The following is an 18,921-nucleotide window of genomic DNA, read 5'->3' as shown; positions in this document are numbered from 1 at the left end:
ACTATTTCTATTGGAAGATCATGATCTCACATATAAAAATCTTAATGAAACAACAAAGAAGCCAGTAGAACAAATAAGTTCAGTAGGGCTTTATGATATAAGATCAATATATAAAAATCAGTTATATTTCTATATATTAGCAATGAACAATCCACAAATGAAAAGAATTCCACTTACAATAGCATCAATGAGAACAAAATACTTTGGAAATAAATTTCACAAGAAATAAAATACTTGGGAATAAATTTAAGAAAGGAAATGTAAGACTTGTGCACTAAAAAGTAGAAAACATTGTTGAATGAAATTAAAGAAGACCTAACTAAATGGAAAGTTATCCCATATTCATGGATCAGAAGACTTACATTAAGATGGTAGTACTACCCAAATTGATCTATAGATCCAGTGCAACCTCTATTGATATGTCAGCTGTCTTTTTTTGCAGAAATTGACAGGCTGATCCTAAAATTCATAATGAACTCAGGAGCCAAAGCAATCTTGAAAAAGAACAAATCTGGAGAGCTCACATATCCCAATTTCAAAGTTACCGCTAATCTATAGAGATGAAGACCACATGGTACTAGCAATAGAATTGAGAGTCTAAAAATAAATCCATACATTGATGGTCAACTGATTTTCAATGAGCATGCCAAGACCTTTCAAGGGGGGAAATTGTCTTTTAAAGAAATGGCGCCAGGAGCAACTGGATGTCATGTACAAAAGAATGAGATTGGACTTCTATGTCACATCATATAAAAAATTAATTTAAAAAATTAAATCAAATTGGATCAAAGACCTAAATACAAGAGCTAGAACTATAAGAGATAAAAGCAGAGGAGGGAGTCTTGTGACCTTGAATTAGGAAATAAATGTCTTTCATATGATACTAAAGCACAAGTGACAAAATTAAAAGTAGATAAATTGGACCTTAAAATGAAAAACTTTGTGTTTCAAAGGGCACCATCAAAAAAGGAAAAAAGACAACCCACTAAATGGCATAAATGTTTACAAATCATATATGTGATAAGGGATTTGTATCTAGAATATATAAAGAACTTGTACAACCCAATAATAAAAAGATAAAAAACCAATTAAGAATCAACAAGGGAGGGGCACCTGGGTGACTCAGTGGGTTGAGTCTCTGCCTTTGGCTCGGGTCGTGATCTCGGGGTCCTGGGATCGAGCTCTGCATCGGCCTCTCTGCTCAGCGGGGAGTCTGCTTCCCCCTCTCTCTCTCTGCCTGCCTCTCTGCCTGCTTGTGATCTCTGTCTGTCAAATAAATAAATAAATAAAATCTTTGAAAAAGAATACTAATTTAATATCTGTCTCTATAGATTTTTCTATTCTGGTTATTTCATTAAAATAGAATTATGCTTTATAATTATGAATTTATGAATTATAGTTCATAACTACCGTCTTTCATAGCATGTTTTCAAGGTTTATCCACATTGTAGCATTTATCACTACTTTATTCCTTTTTCTAGCTACATAATATTTCACTATATGGATATACAACATTTTACTTATCCTCTTATTAATTGAGTTGGATTTAGATTGTTTTCATTTTTTTGGCTATTTTGAATAATGGTGTGATCTTTGAAAGAGTGAGTTTTATGGTATGTGACTATAACTCAATAAAGGTGTAATAAAAATAATAAAAGTTGAAATAGGTTAAATGGGATTTAATATTTAAGACTTTCTAGAAATTTTCCATTGTTTGAGAAAAACTCTGTAGTGAACATTGTGGTTATCTCTCCAGTTCTATTTTTCCTCCATTCATTACAAAACTTCTGTGCAGTTTGAGTGTGATTTCCTCTACTACCAGCTTCAGTGGGTCCTGATTTGACCATTCTAGTCTCTTGCCATAGCCTAACCCAGTTAACAAGTGACATCAACGGTTTTTGTTAGGTGGGTTTGAATAACTAACACATTTTCCTTCTTCTTGCAGGGAAAACTTTTTTCTTGAAGGGAAAACTATAAGGTACAGGTAACTGTTAGCTGCCATCTTACAACCATGAGAGAAGTCAGCTGGAAGATAAAACTGACACATTGAGAAGGAAAAAGCCAAGATTATTACAGAAAAAATGGAGCAAGAGCCCTAATGGAGCTTTGGCTAACTCCTGTGTCTTTTATTTTTATTTTTTAAAGCGTTTATTTATTTATTTATTTGACAGACAGTTCAAAGTAGGCAGAGAGGCAGGCAGAGAGAGGGGAGAGGGAGAAGCAGGCTCCCTGCTGAGCAGAGAGCCCAATGCAGGGCTTGATCCCAGGACGCTGGGAGGTAGAGGCTTTAACCCACTGAGCCACCCAGGTGCCCCCTCCTGTGTTTTTTAAATTGTGTGTGGCCACATGACTAATTTGCCTAAGGTAGTCTCAGTTTACACCAATTCTCCTGGCCTGATTGGTAATTGTGCCCACTTTCTTTCTCGAAAGGGTACCGATTTAGACAGACAAATCACTTACACAAATTCCCTATAACTGGATTTTCAATTACCTATCAATTCAATTCTTAGTTAACCAAGGCCAACTGTTTCTCAGGTTGCGTCCATTTAGACTGTTTTTGGCTGACTCCTGGTGTGCTCCCTCAGATTATTCAGTTGTTTAAAATACTGGGAGTCACAAAGGAACCACATGAGACATCTTGCTTTCCCCTCATTTTACTCTTTCTTCAAGACCCAGGACTTCTCAATGAAGTCTTTTTAGACTTTCCTAAACAAAAATAATAATTCCCAATCCCAAACAGTTTCCCTTGTGCCTCTTTATCAACACTTATAAATTTCATACAGTGATCTGTTTTCATGTTTTATCTTCCATAGTCCCCTGCAAACTTCTGGGGGAAAAATGATTATATCAACTTTAACTTTATATCCAAAGCATGAGAACAAAGTTCTCCTGCAGCATAGTGGGGTTTTTTTTGAAATTTGTTGAGGAGTAAAGGAAAAGGAATAACTGAATAGGAAAGCCATTTATTTACCTTGTTATCTGAACAGTCTTGTTCCTATAATTCTGCTCAGTATTTTCCATTGTACAGTGACTGGCTCTTAATGATGTCTCCCAAACCCAAATGATTACAAAATAATTACAATGGGCTATTGAGTTTAGGGATCAGCTTAGTATAAAAAAGGCCCCAATAGTTGTTTCTATTTCCTGGAATTGAACAATGGACTGTTTCATGCTTCTTCACACTTGAGATAACACTTCGAATTTATGCCCACAATAAAATAAAGGTTTAAAAATAATCTCATAGGATTTTTGAACCACAAAATTGCTAGGCTGGATGGAGGGCTCATCTTCACACATTCATTCTTAGTTTGGTGCTATGCAAATGTTGGAATTTTTTCTTTTTTAAGATTTATTTATTTATTTGGGGGAGCAGGCCGGGGGGTGGGGTGGGGTGGAGGGTAGAGCACAAGCAGGGGGGCGAGGCACAGGAAGAGGGAGAAGCAGGTTCCCCGCTGAGTAGGGAGCCTGAAGTGGCACTCCATCCCAGGACCATGGGAACATGACCTGGGCCAAAGGCAGATGCTTAACTGACTGAGCCACCCAGGTCTTCCGTTGTAATCTTTTTTTTTTTTTTTTTTTTAAACCAAGTCTGAGCTTTAAAAAAAAACAAAAAAAGTGTATATATATTGTCATTTAAACCAGACTCTGGAAGCTTTGCCTTCTATTAATCCTGATAGCCTGATGCATTTTATTCTGAGTATTTTAAGGTATTATTACACCAACTAATATGAACACTTATTTAATATCACTGTTTCTTACATGTCAGAAAACCCCCTGTATATCTAAATACCTTCTTAATCTTACTCTTTGCTTGGTATAATATATATTTCAAGGCCTGAAATCAAAGGAATTTATACATGGAATAAAAGTATCTTTGTTTGTTCTTTACTATTTAATTATATTGTTCCTATTCCATACAATTGTCCTTGAATTGCACTTGTTTCTGATTGACTAAAACAGTTATGTTGGCAAGAAAATGATATCTATAGGATATTCTTATTTGTGTAAAATGCAAGACTTAGGGAATGTTACATGCTTCTATTACAGATAGACTGATTTGCTAAAAAAATCCTTATAATTTTATTTTTTATAGGTAAGAACAGTAGAGGGAGAAGTGGAGGAAACAAGTGATCTAGATGAAATTGGAATGAATGAACTCTATTAAGGGATAGTAAAACTTTCATAGAATTTACATGTTTTTGAAACTGTTTTGAATATTTAAAATATGTTAACTTTACGCCTCGTAACATATAGCTAGTAAATGGTAGAACTGGGATTCAAACCCAGTCACCTTGACCTTCACAGTGGATGTGTTTAAATCATAGCCTACACTAAATTCTAAAACAAAGCATTTTTTTTTTTAAGATTTTAAAATTTATTTGACAAAGCAAGAAAGAGACCACAGGTAGGCAGAGAGAGAGGGAGAAGCAGGCTCCCTGCCGAGCAGAGAGCCCGATGTGGGGCTCAATGTGGGGCTCCATCCCAGGACACTGGGATCATGACCAGAGCTGAAGGCAGACGCCTAATGACTGAGCCACCAGGCACCCAAGACTATTCTTTTTATTTATTTATTTATTTATTTATTTATTTATTAAGATTTATTTATTTATTTGACAGATAGAGAGTACAAGTAGGCAGAGGGAGAAGCAGACTCCCCGCTGAGCAGGGAGTCCGATGTGGGGCTCGATCCCAGGACCCTGGGATCATGACCCAAGCCGAAGGCAGTCGCTTAACAGACTGAGCCACCCAGGCGCCCCAAGACTATTCTTTTTAATTCTTCTACTTGTTGTACTCTCTTAGATGAATTGTTCTGAAAGGACGGCATATTTTATGAAATTCCTCTTAACTGAAACAAAAAATGTAAAAAGAAAAGAGCAAGGTGTTTAAATGGCCAGTGTATCAGCAAAAGTATATGATCTATTCTTAATATATTTTTTGTATCTCTGATGGTGAAAATGACCCTTACAGAACATTGGTTTCCAAACTAAATAATGCTAAACAAAAATCTCCTTTGCAACCTGAACTGAGGATTGATCATCTACTATATATTGTTTAAAATAGCTTAATATTTTCTTGCTTATACAAAGACTATTGGTTTTGAAGTCTGATAGAGGTTGGTCCAAACTCCACCTCCCTCACTTACCAGGTGTTTGTTATGTTCTTGTGTTCAGAAAGCATTGGAGTCTCATCCTCAGTTCAATAAATATTAGTGTCTCTTTCAATAAACTACCAAGTTTGTTTACACACACACACACACACACACACACGCACACACACAGCTTAGGTGAAGTTTTTAACATTATAAACTTTAACAAATTGAATTGAGTCTATCTAAAAAGAAAGCAATTTTAGGGGTACCTGGCTGGCTTAGCCAATGGAGCATGTGATTCTTGATCTCAGGGTCATGGGCTCAAGTCCCAAGCTGGGGTTGGAGATTACTTTATTTATTTATTTTTTTTTTAAAGATTTTATTTTTTATTTGACAGAGAGAGGCAGAGAGGCAGGCAGAGAGAGAGAGAGAGGAGGAAGCAGGCTCCCTGCTGAGCAGAGAGCCTGATGCGGGACTCGATCCCAGGACCCTGAGATCATGACCTGAGCCGAAGGCAGCGGCTCAACCCACTGAGCCACCCAGGCGCCCCTTGGAGATTACTTTAAAAACAAAAATAGCCTGGGGCGCCTGGGTAGCTTAGTCAGTTAAGCAGCTGCCTTTGGCTCAGGTCATGGTCCCAGGGTCCTGGGATCAAGCCCCACATCGGGCTCCCTGCTTGGTGGAGAGCCTGCTTCTCCCTCTCCCTCTGCTTGCTGCTCTGCCTACTTGTGTTCTCTCTGTCAGATAAATAAATAAAATCTTTAAAAAAACAAACAAACCAAAAGTAGCCTAAAGAAAGTAAATCAATCAATCAAAATTCTTTAAAAGTTAAACCAAATTTAAAGCAATTTTTAAAACATTGTGAAAAAGAAATTTGTTGACATTTATATGAGACATATTTGCAAATATCTTAAATTTAGCCTCCTTTAAGAATAAACATTAACTCTGCAACCTAGCACACTAGCACACTATGGATTAAAATAAAATCAGATACAAAATTTGAAAAGAAAAATGAGTATGAGACACATGTTTTTAATTAGCCGTTTGGATAGAAGTTAGCAAAACACCAGTGAATGAAATGAACTCTAGTACCCTCTGGGCACTCCCCTAGACCACACCCATACGAACAAACATACTCAACCTGCAGACTGGCAGGATCAGGCTCCGCGAACTGAGAGTTTGTCCAGAACCTTTGTGCGTTTGAAGGCTATTCACAGTAATGTATAGTATCTCAGGATTTGTTGCTACCCATTTCATGGGTAACAAAACCGGCGTAAGTTTAGCACCTGAGCTAATAAGTAGATAAGGCATTTTTCTAACTAACTGCAAACATGCTAAGGGGGGAAAAAGGAACAAGAATTAAATAGTTTCTTTTGTTACTAACACCACAAATTTCAAACCAATTGATTCTAACTTTGTTTTTGAAACTTCAGATTTACTCAGCTTCTGGAGGATCACCTTTTTTTGTTTGTTTCAATTAATCTTATTTAAAAAAATTTTTTTAACAAGGCTGAAAATTTACAGTATATCTGTCTTTTTATAATAACACATTAACCATAGGGAAACAAATTGTGATTTTAAAAATGTGTCTATGAAAGATTCTTTGTAATAATGACAAAGATGGAAAATATGTCCAATGCTGACATAAAAATCATGCTGTTGACTGTCAAGGAGAGCATGGGTGTTGGAATAGGTCTTCAGGTTGTGATTAGGCAAATTAATGGGTAGTTACTCTCACTCTGTGATCTAATTGTATAATATGAAGGAGGGATTACCGTAGTTAATGTGTACATGTGTATTTTTTCCACAAAGAATTTTTTTTTAAAGATTTTATTCATTTATTTGAGAGAGAGGAGAGAGGTCAACGGGAGAAGCAGACTCCCTGCCAAGCAGGGAGCCTGATGTGGGACTCGATCCCAGGACTCCAGGATCATGACCTGAGCTGAAGGCAATTGCTTAATCAACTGAGCCACCCAGGTGCCCCAAAATATTTTTAAAGTATTGGCGAACACGGGAAAAAGGTGAGCAATTTTTCTAGTGACTTGTCTCAATGTAGATTTTTTACTCATTCATTCAACAAATTTTTGAGGGACTAGAAGGTGCAAAGCCCTAGTGTTTGATGACAAACTAGCTTACAACATTTTCAGTATATTTTTGAGTGGAGTACTTACTGATTTTTTAGAAGATAGACTTTATTTTCTGGAGTTTTAAGGTTACAACAAAATTGAGCAGAAATTACAGACAGTTCTCATATACCCCTGCCCGAACACATGCACCATCTCCGCCACTATCTACAGCTCCACCAGAATGGGGCATTTGTTACAGCTGATGAACCTCCACTGACACATCATTATTACCCAAAGTCCCCAGTTTATATTAGAATTCACTCCTGGTGTTGTAAATTCTGTGGGTTTTGACAAATGTATATAATACGTGTATCTACCATTACAGTATTGTACAGAATAGTTTCACTGCTTTAAAAATCTTCTGTGATCTGCCTCTTTATCCCTAGCCTCCTCCCTGGACAACCACTGATCTTTTTACTGTCTTCATAGTTTTGCCTTTCCCCAAATGTCATATAATCAGAAAGATTCTTTCACTTAGTGATAAACAGTTAAGCTTTCTTCATGTCTTTCATGGCTTGATAGCTCATTTCTTCTTGGTGCTGAGTGATATTCCATTGTTTGGACATACCACAGTTTATCCATTCATCTACCAAAGGACATGGCTCCTGCCACATTTTGTCCATTATGACTAAAGCTGTTATAAACATTTGTGTGCAGGTTTTTGTGTGGTTATGTTTTCGACTCATTTGTGTAAACACAAAGGATGTGATTGCTGGATCACAGGGTAAGAGTATGTTTAGTTTTGTAAGTAACTGCCAAACTATCTTCCAAAGTGACTGTGCCACTCATAATTTGAAAAGAGAGAGAGAGAGAGAGAGGGAGGGAGAAATTTCTACTTGGTTTTTATCAACTCCTTTGTAAAACAGAAAACCGGCCATTTTTCACCATAAAATCAATAATGCTCATTATAGGAGATCGACAACATAAAAAGACAGGTAAAAAGTATTAACACATTTCATTCTTCAAAGACAAATACTTATAATCGTCTGGTGTAATTTGTCTTTTTTTTTTTCTGTGCATAGCCTTTCAGTGCCACATTTCACACTTGATTTATCTAGAGTCTCACCAAAGATGGTGTTTTTCTTAGATACAACCCAAACCAGGAATCCCGATTGTTGAAAATGTAACTTTATTTATTTTTTTTTTCCCAATTTATTTATTTTCAGAAAAACAGTATTCATTATTTTTTCACCACACCCAGTGCTCCATGCAAGCTGTGCCCTCTATAATACCCACCACCTGGTACCCCAACCTCCCACCCCCCGCCACTTCAAACCCCTCAGACTGTTTTTCAGAGTCCATAGTCTCTCATGGTTCACCTCCCCTTCCAATTTACCCAAATTCCCTACTACTCTCTAATGCCCCTTGTCCTCCATGCTATTGGTTATGCTCCACAAATGAGTGAAACCATATGATAATTGACTCTCTCTGCTTGACTGATTTCACTCAGCATAATCTCTTCCAGTCCCGTCCATGTTGCTACAAAAGTTGGATATTCGTCCTTTCTGATGGAGGCATAATACTCCATAGTGTATATGGACCACATCTTCCTTATCCATTCATCCGTTGAAGGGCATCTTGGTTCTTTCCATAGTTTGGCGACTGTGGCCATTGCTGCTATAAACATTGGGGTACAGATGGCCCTTCTTTTCACGACATCTGTATCTTTGGGGTAAATACCCAGGAGTGCAATTGCAGGGTCGTAGGGAAGCTCTATTTTTAATTTCTTGAGGAATCTCCACACTGTTCTCCAAAGAGGCTGCACCAACTTGCATTCCCACCAACAGTGGAAGAGGGTTCCCCTTTCTCCACATCCTCTCCAACACATGTTGTTTCCTGTTTTGTTAATTTTGGCCATTCTAACTGGTGTAAGGTGATATCTCAATGTGGTTTTAATTTGAATCTCCCTGAGGGCTAATGATGATGAGCATTTTTTCATGTGTCTGATAGCCATTTGTATGTCTTGATTGGAGAAGTGTCTGTTCATATCTTCTGCCCATTTTTTGATGTGTTTGTCTGTTTCGTGTGGGTTGAGTTTGAGGAGTTCATTATAGATCCTGGATATCAACCTTTTGTCTGTACTGTCATTTGCAAATATCTTCTCCCATTCCGTGGGTTGCCTCTTTGTTTTTTTGACTGTTTCCTTTGCTGTGCAGAAGCTTTTGATTTTGATGAAGTCCCAGAAGTTTATTTTCGCTTTTGTTTCCTTTGCCTTTGGAGACGTATCTTGAAAGAAGTTGCTGTGGCCGATATCGAAGAGATTACTGCCTATATTCTCCTCTAAGATTCTGATAGATTCCTGTCTCACGTTGAGGTCTTTTATCCATTTTGAGTTGATCTTTGTGTACGGTGTAAGAGAATGGTCGAGTTTCATTCTTCTACATATAGCTGTCCAGTTTTCCCAGCACCATTTATTGAAGAGACTGTCTTTTTTCCACTGTATATTTTTTCCTGTTTTGTCGAAGATTAATTGACCATAGAGTTGAGGGTCCATATCAGGGCTCTCTACTCTGTTCCACTGGTCTATGTGTCTGTTTTTATGCCAATACCATGCTGTCTTGGTGATCACAGCTTTGTAATAAAGCTTGAAATCAGGTAAGGTGATGCCGCCAGCTTTATTTTTGTTTTTCAACGTTTCCTTAGCGATTCGGGGTCTCTTCTGATTCCATACAAATTTTAGGATCAATGAAACTAGAAGCTGGTTTTTTGAAAGAATCAATAAGATCGATAAGCCACTGGCTACACTAATCCAAAAGAAAAGAGAGAAATCCCAAATTCATAAAATTATGAATGAAAAGGGAGAGATCACAACTAACGCCAAGGAAGTAGAAACAATCATCAGAAGTTACTACGAACAGTTATATGCCAATAAGCTTAGCAACCTAGATGAAATGGATGCATTCCTGGAAAAATATAAACTACCAAAATTGAACCAGGAAGAAATCGACAACCTGAATAGACCAATATCTAATAACGAGATTGAAGCAGTGATCAAAAATCTCCCAAAAAACAAGAGCCCAGGACCTGACGGATTCCCTGGGGAATTCTACCAAACCTTCCAAGAAGAAATAACCCCTATTCTCCTGAAGCTGTTTCAAAAAATTGAAGCAGAAGGAAAACTTCCAGACTCTTTCTATGAAGCCAGCATTACCCTGATCCCCAAACCAGGCAAGGACCATACCAAAAAGGAGAATTTCAGACCAATATCACTGATGAATATGGATGCTAAGATTCTCAACAAGATCCTAGCCAACAGGATCCAACAACACATTAAAAAGATTATCCACCATGATCAGGTGGGATTCATCCCTGGGCTACAAGGATGGTTCAACATTCGTAAATCAATCAATGTGATACAACAAATTAATATGAGAAGAGAGAAGAACCACATGGTCCTCTCAATTGATGCAGAAAAAGCATTTGACAAAATCCAACATCCGTTCCTGATTAAAACGCTTCAAAGTATAGGGATAGAGGGAACATTCCTGAACCTCATCAAATCTATCTATGAAAGACCCACAGCAAATATCATCCTCAATGGGAAAAAGCTTGCAGCCTTCCCGTTGAGATCAGGAACAAGACAAGGATGCCCACTTTCACCACTCTTGTTCAACATAGTATTAGAAGTCCTAGCAACAGCAATCAGACAACAGAGAGAAATAAAAGGTATCCAAATTGGTAATGAAGAAGTCAAACTCTCTCTCTTCGCAGATGACATGATTCTTTATATGGAAAACCCAAAAGACTCCACCCCCAAACTACTAGAACTCATACAGCAATTCAGCAGCGTGGCAGGATACAAAGTCAATGTGCAGAAATCAGTGGCTTTCTTATACACTAACAATGAAAATACAGAAAGGGAAATTAGAGAATCGATTCCATTTACTATAGCACCAAGAACCATAAGATACCTGGGAATAAACCTAACTAAAGAGGTAAAGGATCTATACTTGAGGAACTATAGAACACTCATGAAAGAAATTGAAGAAGACACAAAAAGATGGAAGACCATTCCATGCTCTTGGATCGGAAGAATAAACATCGTTAAAATGTCTATACTGCCTAGAGCAATCTATACTTTTAATGCCATTCCGATCAAAATTCCACCGGCATTCTTCAAAGAGCTGGAGAAAATGTAACTTTAAAAAAAATGTAACACCAACTTTTCAACACAGGCTGACGGGATAAAATGTAACTAAGCGTCAACTTGCCAAAGATAAACTGTTTTGTTTCCCTGGAGTAACTTGTGTCCCTGTGTTCTCCCAGCCTCCTGCTCTATCTCTTCTGGGACATGGAGCTAGAACCAATACAATTTCATTTCAGTTTCAGTTTCTAATTCGCTAAATATTTTGGTTTGGGTTTGGTTCAAGCCAAAAATGTGTTCTAACTACTTGGTATTGAGCGAGCTATTTTGAATTCTTTTCTTGTTAAGGTTTGTTTTTTTTTTTTTAAAGATTTCATTTATTTATTTGACAGAGAGAAATCACAAGTAGATGGAGACGCAGGCAGAGAGATAGAGAGGGAAGCAGGCTCCCTGCCGAGCAGAGAGCCCGATGCAGGACTCGATCCCAGGACCCTGAGATCATGACCTGAGCCAAAGGCAGCGGCTTAACCCACTGAGCCACCCAGGTGCCCTTGTTAAGGTTTTATAAACTAAAATATCTAGGGCCATTAAATGACAGATTTGAATTTTGTCTCTGAAAATATTGCTCCTCAAAGTACGTGAATTCTAATATAGGCTAATGCTACTGGTTTGTCCCTGGAGAGAATCAGAAGCCCTGACCTTGGTGAAATTAGTTTACTAAAAGAGAGGAGGGCTCTTCAGATGACCAAAAAAAAAAAAAAAAAAGTTAACTGCCAAAAAGTAAGACCATTGGACAGGGACTTTGTTAGATTCCTATGCTGCTGAGCTATGTGGAAGAAATGTACACCTTTACAGTATCTGTGGACTGTTAGGATTACATATTCATGCATATTCATTTTAGAATACATAATACTAATATTCTATAGATACTATAGAATGATTTGAACAAGACAGAGTTTAACTAGGCCTAAGTACAATATAGCTGATCTTCAATCTACTGATTATACTCAAGCATATCAGTTGTGTTAAGTCATAAGAATATGTGCTTCTTTCGCCTTTCTTGGCCTCATTTTCCATGTTATTCATACTGTATAAAATCTTTTGTTGTAAGTTTCCAAAAGAAACATTTTGGAGAAAAGCAGAATATAACACAATGCTTTAATTGACCAAATTGATACAGTTCACTGAATCTAAGAGGGCATTCTTTGTAAGAGGCATTGTTATTTACATATGATCAAGAAAAAAACATCCACCAGTTAGTGTTATTATGAGATACACTTCCCTTTCAGAAATGTTAAAATAGGGGCACCTGGGTGGCTCAGTGGGTTAACCCTCTGCCTTAGACTCAGGTCATGGTCTCAGCGTCCTGGGATTGAGCCCCGCATCGGGTTCTCTGCTGAGTGGGGAGCCTGCTTTCCCCCCTCTCTCAACCTGCCTCTCTGCCTACTTGTGATCTCTGTCAAATAAATAAAATCTTAAAAAAAAAAAAAGAAAAACGAAATATTAAAATGTGTTAAATTGGGTTTTCTCTTTCTTTTTTCAGAAATTATTTATTTCTTTGAGAGAGAGTGAATGAGCGGGGGTGGGGGGGTAATGGACAGAGGGAGAAGCCCGATGCTGGGCTTGATCCCAGGACCCTGAGATCATGACCTGAGCCAAAGGCAGACTCTTAACCAACTGAGCCACCCAGGTGCCCCTAAAGTGGTGTTTTTTGCCTTTTTTTTTTTTTTTTTTTAAAGAAGGGAGAGGGGAGGAAGGGGAGAGAATCTTAAGGAGGTGGTACTCAATCTCACAACCCTGAGATCCTGACCTGAGCTGAAACCAAAAGTGGGACATAATCAATTGAGCCATTCAGGTGCCCTAATGCTAAAGTATTTTTTAAAGTGAGCCCTAGGGATATGTGGGTTGCTCAGTGGTTAAGCTTCAGATTCAGATTAAGCTTCAGATTTTAGGGTTGTGGGATCAAGGCCCTGCATTGGGGGTAGGAGTCTGCACTCATTGTGGGGTGTGCTTGAGATTCTCTATTCCCCTTCTATCCCTCCCCCTACACGGGCGCGCTATCTCTCTCTCTCTCTCTCTCTCTCTCTCTCATAAATAAATAAATAGATAGATAGATAACATCTTTTTCTTTTTCTTTTTTATTTATTTATTTATTTTTCCCCCAATTTATTTATTTTCAGAAAAACAGTATTCATTATTTTTTCACCACACCCAGTGCTCCATGCAAGCTGTGCCCTCTATAATACCCACCACCTGGTACCCCAACCTCCCACCCCCCCACATCTTTTTCTTTTTAAAGTGAATCCTAGAATTAATGAACTACAATGCTGGTGTTTTGAAAATTTCCATTTGTAGTTAATTTGCTGGTAGTATTCTATCCCGCTATAACTTTAGTTCATTAACCGGTAACTCTGAACAACAGAAGTTTCATTTGTAAACATTGTTCTTTCTTACTGACTTTACCCCAGTAAAACAGAGTCTAGTGAATGCAGTACTGTTTCTCAGTACAGACATTAATTTAAACTCTTCTCTGATTCTAGCTTACTGTTCAACTGTAAATTAAGGTAGTTCATTTAACCAATATCAAACATAATAAATAGCAAGGATAAAGTAACCAACTTCTTTTCAAAATTGAATTCAATCTGAAATCTCTCAAGGGAGGTCATGGATTATTTAAAGGAAATCACTTGAAATAATAAACACCGTCTAAACATAAAACAATCAAGAAACAATATAAACTCATCCAGGCTAAAGAAACAAACAGAAACATTTAGTACGAGATTAAAACATCTCCCTGAACTGATTTAAAATTAAGATAAAGGCTAAATTAACTTACTATCCAAAGCGCCACCGCTTCTTTACATTTTAGAGCAGAGCTGTCCACATGCGTAATTTAAAATTTTCTGGTAACTAGCCACATTTAAGAAGTAAAACAACAAAGGCTGAAATTAGTACTTTTTAATTTAACCCAATATATCAAAAATATTGTTTCGACATGTCATCAAAACAAAATTTATTCAGGAGGTGGTCTTTGACATCCTGTGTACGGTTTAGACGCACAGGGCGCCTCAATACCTACCGGCCACACTTTAAGGGCTCAATAGCCCCGTAGGGCAACCGTATAGGACAGTAGCCTTAGGGGACTTTGATACTAACTGATTCCTTACATTCCGAGTTGAGAATTTCTCTTACACCACACACTGTCTCCATGGTGCTTACAGATCTGTGAGGAATAAGATTATTTTGCTCTCGGGTCGGTTGCGATCCAAGACAACACAGCATGAAAAGCAGTGAGGGAGGAAGGCAATGGGACAGCCAAGCGCCCAGGAACGTGGCTTGGAGGAGGGCCGAAGCCTCTCCGAGCAGAGCGGGCCGGAGAAGCGGCAGACACAGCTTTGGAAGCTGGATTTCGAGACAACTGGGGCGGCCGCCTAGAACTCCGTGTCTTTCTGCGGGGCGCCCGGAAACACTGGAGCCCGTCAGAGGGCAAGCAGCCTTCGGACCGGACACAGGGTCACGTGCCGCCACCGCCGAGGGAGGCCGGCGCGGCGCCGCAGTGCTGGCCGCCCCGGGGCGCCGCCGCCCGACGCCGAGGGTGAGGCGCGGCCGGAGACTGGAGCCCGCGGGGAAAGCAGGCTCGCGTCCAGCAGAAGCCTCCCGGGGGCGCGCTCCCGACAGGGACGGTGACGCAGCGGGCGCGCGGGCAGCCGGGGTGGGCGGGGAGCCGCGGCGCGCACCGCCCCTTAGAGGGACGGGCGCCGCCGTTCCGGTGGGCGGAGGCGGGGCGGGGCGGGCCGGGGAGTCGGAGCGCTGGCCGCCGGTTTCGATTAGTGCGCGGAGCTGCGGCGGCGGAGCTGGGTGCGGAGTTGTGCGGCTCGGGGCCAGACGGCGAGGCGGCGGGGCATTGGCATCGGGGACGCAGGCGCGCCGGGTTCGGCCGGCGACCGCGAGGGTGTGGAGAGGCGAGCCTGAGCGCGGGCCGCGGCCGCTCTGACCACGGAGCCCGGCCACCGCAGCGCCCGCAGCCGCGAGCGCGCCCAGGACCGAGCGCGAACGAGTGCGCGCGGGCGGGGCGCGCAGGCCCTGCCCGCCCCTTCCGTCCCCACCCCCCTCCGCCCCTTCCTTTCCCCACCTTCCTCTCCCCTCCTGCGCCCCCGCGCCGGGCGCCCACCCTGTCTTCCTGCGGGAGCGCGGTCCGCGGCGGCCGCCGGAGCGGGCCGGGCCGGGCCGGGGGATGGCGCTGCTGGACCTGGCCTTGGAGGGAATGGCCGTCTTCGGGTTCATCCTCTTCTTGGTGCTGTGGCTGATGCATTTCATGGCCATCATCTACACGTGAGTGAGGGGCTGCTGGAGGAGCTGTTGGCCTGGGGGCCGGGGCCAGGGCCACGGGGTGAGAGGGTGGGAAGGTGGGAAGCATTGCGCTTTGGAGAGGTTTGGGTTCGGGTGGGGGTGGAGAAAGCTAATGCTCATACGGTTCCCCCCATTGCCTTTCCCCTTGGACCAGCTGGGGCGGGGGTCCTTGAGGGGGAAAAGTGATGAGTGAGGGCAACGTTTTGCTGGGCTGCGGGAGACTGCACGCCGGGGGGGGGGGGGAGAATACTGTGCTCTTTCTACGTGTCGGGCGGAAGGTTGCTTGCTTGGTTTCATTGTGTTGGGAATTCGTTTGATTTTTCATCTGGGCCAAGATGTATAGTATGTTGTTGCTGTTGCTGTTTTTTTCGACCTGGACGACATTTCTATTATGATGATGATCGTTCCCACTCTACTGGGAGCTGCACACAGCTACCCGGAGACCTCCCTGTGGATTTTCTTCTTCCTGGAAGAGCGCTATGCTTTTAGATAAGGTGTGGAGCACCTGTCCAGCTTAAAAAATGTCCACCAAACCTCCGGGCTGATGTTACAGCCTTGAGTAGTCATGTCAGCTTGTACATTTCATTGTGGTTTTCTTTCCTTTCGTCCAATTCTTATTTAGAGTGGTGTTTAGATTTGTCCCCTCCGCACTCACACCCCTTTTTCGTTACTCAACAGATAACTCCTTGAGGCCTACTAGATGCCATTCACTGGGGACACAGTGGTGAGGAGGAGAGAATTCTTGGCCTCATAGAGCTTACATTCTAGAAGGGAGAGACAGATAATAAAAATTCGAAAAAGGTTATTTCATATCGTGATAAAGTCTGAATAATATAAAGCAGGGTGGTTGGATGAACAATGACAGAGGATATGTAGCTGGTTTGACATTTCAGTTTTTTAAGTGTCTTTAAAATAAAATCTGTTTTTCTGAAGAAATGGAAGAATTGCATAGAGCACTTTTTTGATGTGGACTCACTGGCATTTTAGCCTGAAAAAGAAAAAAAAATGACTATACGTAGTAATCTTTATCACCAACTAGAAGAGGGTATGTGTTAATAGAGGAGATGGAAGGACGTTTAAGAAATTTGTTGCTTTACCCCCCTTTCTTACTACAGAAAAAATGTGCTTTTTCTTTTGGAAATTCTGCATTTTGTTAGTATGGAGTGGCATTTCCTGGTATTAGAGAAACATGGAAACATGCTACATTGTAGAAGACACCAATTTGGATATTGCTGATACTAGTTTTTATAGTTTGTGAGCTGTTGTCGCTGGACACTTTGTGGAGTTCTTTTTTAATGTATGAGTTCTTAAAAATCAATTTTGTTACTTTTTTCAATCATAAAAATTAAAAAAAAATGCTTACTATGTAAGGAATTTAGACAATACAGAGGGGAATAAAGAAGAAAGTTAAACACACGCATCAAAACTCCATTACCTTGTTAACCTTCTGTGATTGCTTTTCCGTGTGTGTGTGTGTGTGTGTGTGTGTATGTGCGCACGCCTGTAGTGAGAGTGAGAAGGGAGGAAGAGAGAGGAAAGAGGAGTCGACATGATTATTGCTCTGTAGCTTGCTTTTTAAAATTAATCTATTTAGTAAATGCTTTTTGGGAAGCTCTTTTGTACAAGGCACTATTCTAGGTACTTGAAGTAAGGTTGCAGAACAAGACATCCAGGGTTTGCCCAACCTGTTCACATGGAGTTTCCATGTAAAGTGTTAGGACCATTTTTTTTCCATGTCAGTAAATGTATGATGGTCTGCATCATTTTAAATAGATGGTGACATTTTTGTTTATGAGGTACTAATATGTATTTGTTGTTATTAGATGGCATTTAGGTTGTCAATTCATAGAGATTACAAACAACACTGTGGTGGATTCATTTGTGTATATTTTGAGAGAGGATGTCCTTAGTTTATGTCCCTGAAAGAGGAATTACTGGGCCAGAGGCCTGTGCATTTTAAACTTTGATACATACTGCCCTGTACAAAATTGTATCTGTTCATAGTCCTGGTAACAAAGTATGATGGTACCCATTTCCCCTTACTAAAATATCAGGCTCTTTGCTGTTTCCTGTCTTTTATTTTCATTCCTTTAATTACTGGTTCCATTGAATGTTTTTCATATATTGACATGCTAGTTACATTTAGTTGTAAATTATATACTCATAATCCTTTGTGCTGCAATCCATTGCCCCATTAATCTTGATATGAAGATTGTTTTTCTGTGATAGGTTGCAGGTTTTCCCCTAGCCCTTTTTTTTTTTTTTTTTTTTTTTTTTTTGGTCTTTCAACTATGTTCATATATTTAACATGGAGAAAAATATGTGTGCCTATGTTTTGGGTTTGCAGGGCTTCTAAAAAGTTTCTGATTTGTGTAATTTTATATGTATTTCTCCAATTGTTATATAGTTAACATCTGTTTTTCTTTAGTAATTTGAATTTTCTTTGTTTTGTATTGTTTTTACATTTTATCATGTGATGTACTCATTTTACTTCATGGTATGATGAGAGCCAGACCCTTAAATTTAGGTTCACCTAAATATTTAGCACTTGTCCTTGAATCACTTAGTGGATTATTATTTGATTGTTCCATGGTTTTGAAATACTGTTTTTATTATAGACTAAATTGTTCTGTATACTTACATATGTCTCAAGGCTCCCAGTGGTATTTCATTGATCTGTTCCTGTACTAGTATCCACTGTTTTAATTAATGAAGTTTATTACCTTACTACTGGTGAGGCAAACCTCTCATTCTTTTCCAAACTTTATTGGCTTTTACACATTTTTACTTAAAGGTGTAGTTTAAAATTTTTTTCAAGACCCAAAGTAATCTTGTTTTTTAAGTGCAATTTTTGAATCGGAATTGTTAAATTTACAGTTCAATCTGGGAAAATTTGACTTCCTTCAACATAGGACTATGGTATATCCCTTCCTCAATTATATATACATAATGATAAAGTCATACTTCTTTAATTAAAATGAACGCTAGTGATGTAGCCTAATATTCCAAGTAACCTGTGCTGTTAGACCGAGACAACTCCATAGTTGTTTTATTTATTTTGTGCCTAATGATGCACAGCAGAGTTTTCTTTAAATATTTTTTGTTTGAGAATAGTGCAAACACCTAGGTTAGTTAAAATACTATAGAGAGGCTTTGTATTTATTTTCCAATACCTCATGTAGTTACCTTTGTGACTGATAGTAACAGGATCCTGAAAATAGAAGAAGAAAATGCAGTTAGTTTATAAGAGATTATGATGAACAGCTAATTAA

General features: G+C 39.7%; 1 protein-coding gene across 1 annotated transcript in view; it reads left to right on the top strand.

The window, feature by feature from the left end:
* Window positions 1-15,432: 15,432 nt before the first annotated feature.
* UGCG (UDP-glucose ceramide glucosyltransferase) overlaps window positions 15,433-18,921 on the top strand; it is a 38,667-nt gene continuing 35,178 nt past the window's right edge. The window contains exon 1 of the mRNA XM_044265138.1: window positions 15,433-15,631. Within this exon, the coding sequence (XP_044121073.1) occupies window positions 15,534-15,631 (98 nt within the window). The 5' untranslated portion in view covers window positions 15,433-15,533. The remainder of the gene's footprint in view (window positions 15,632-18,921) is intronic.

Source organism: Neovison vison, chromosome 9 (genome assembly GCF_020171115.1).
Source record: "Neovison vison isolate M4711 chromosome 9, ASM_NN_V1, whole genome shotgun sequence".
NCBI lineage: Eukaryota > Metazoa > Chordata > Mammalia > Carnivora > Mustelidae > Neogale > Neogale vison.
This window is presented reverse-complemented; position numbering and strand designations above follow the sequence as displayed.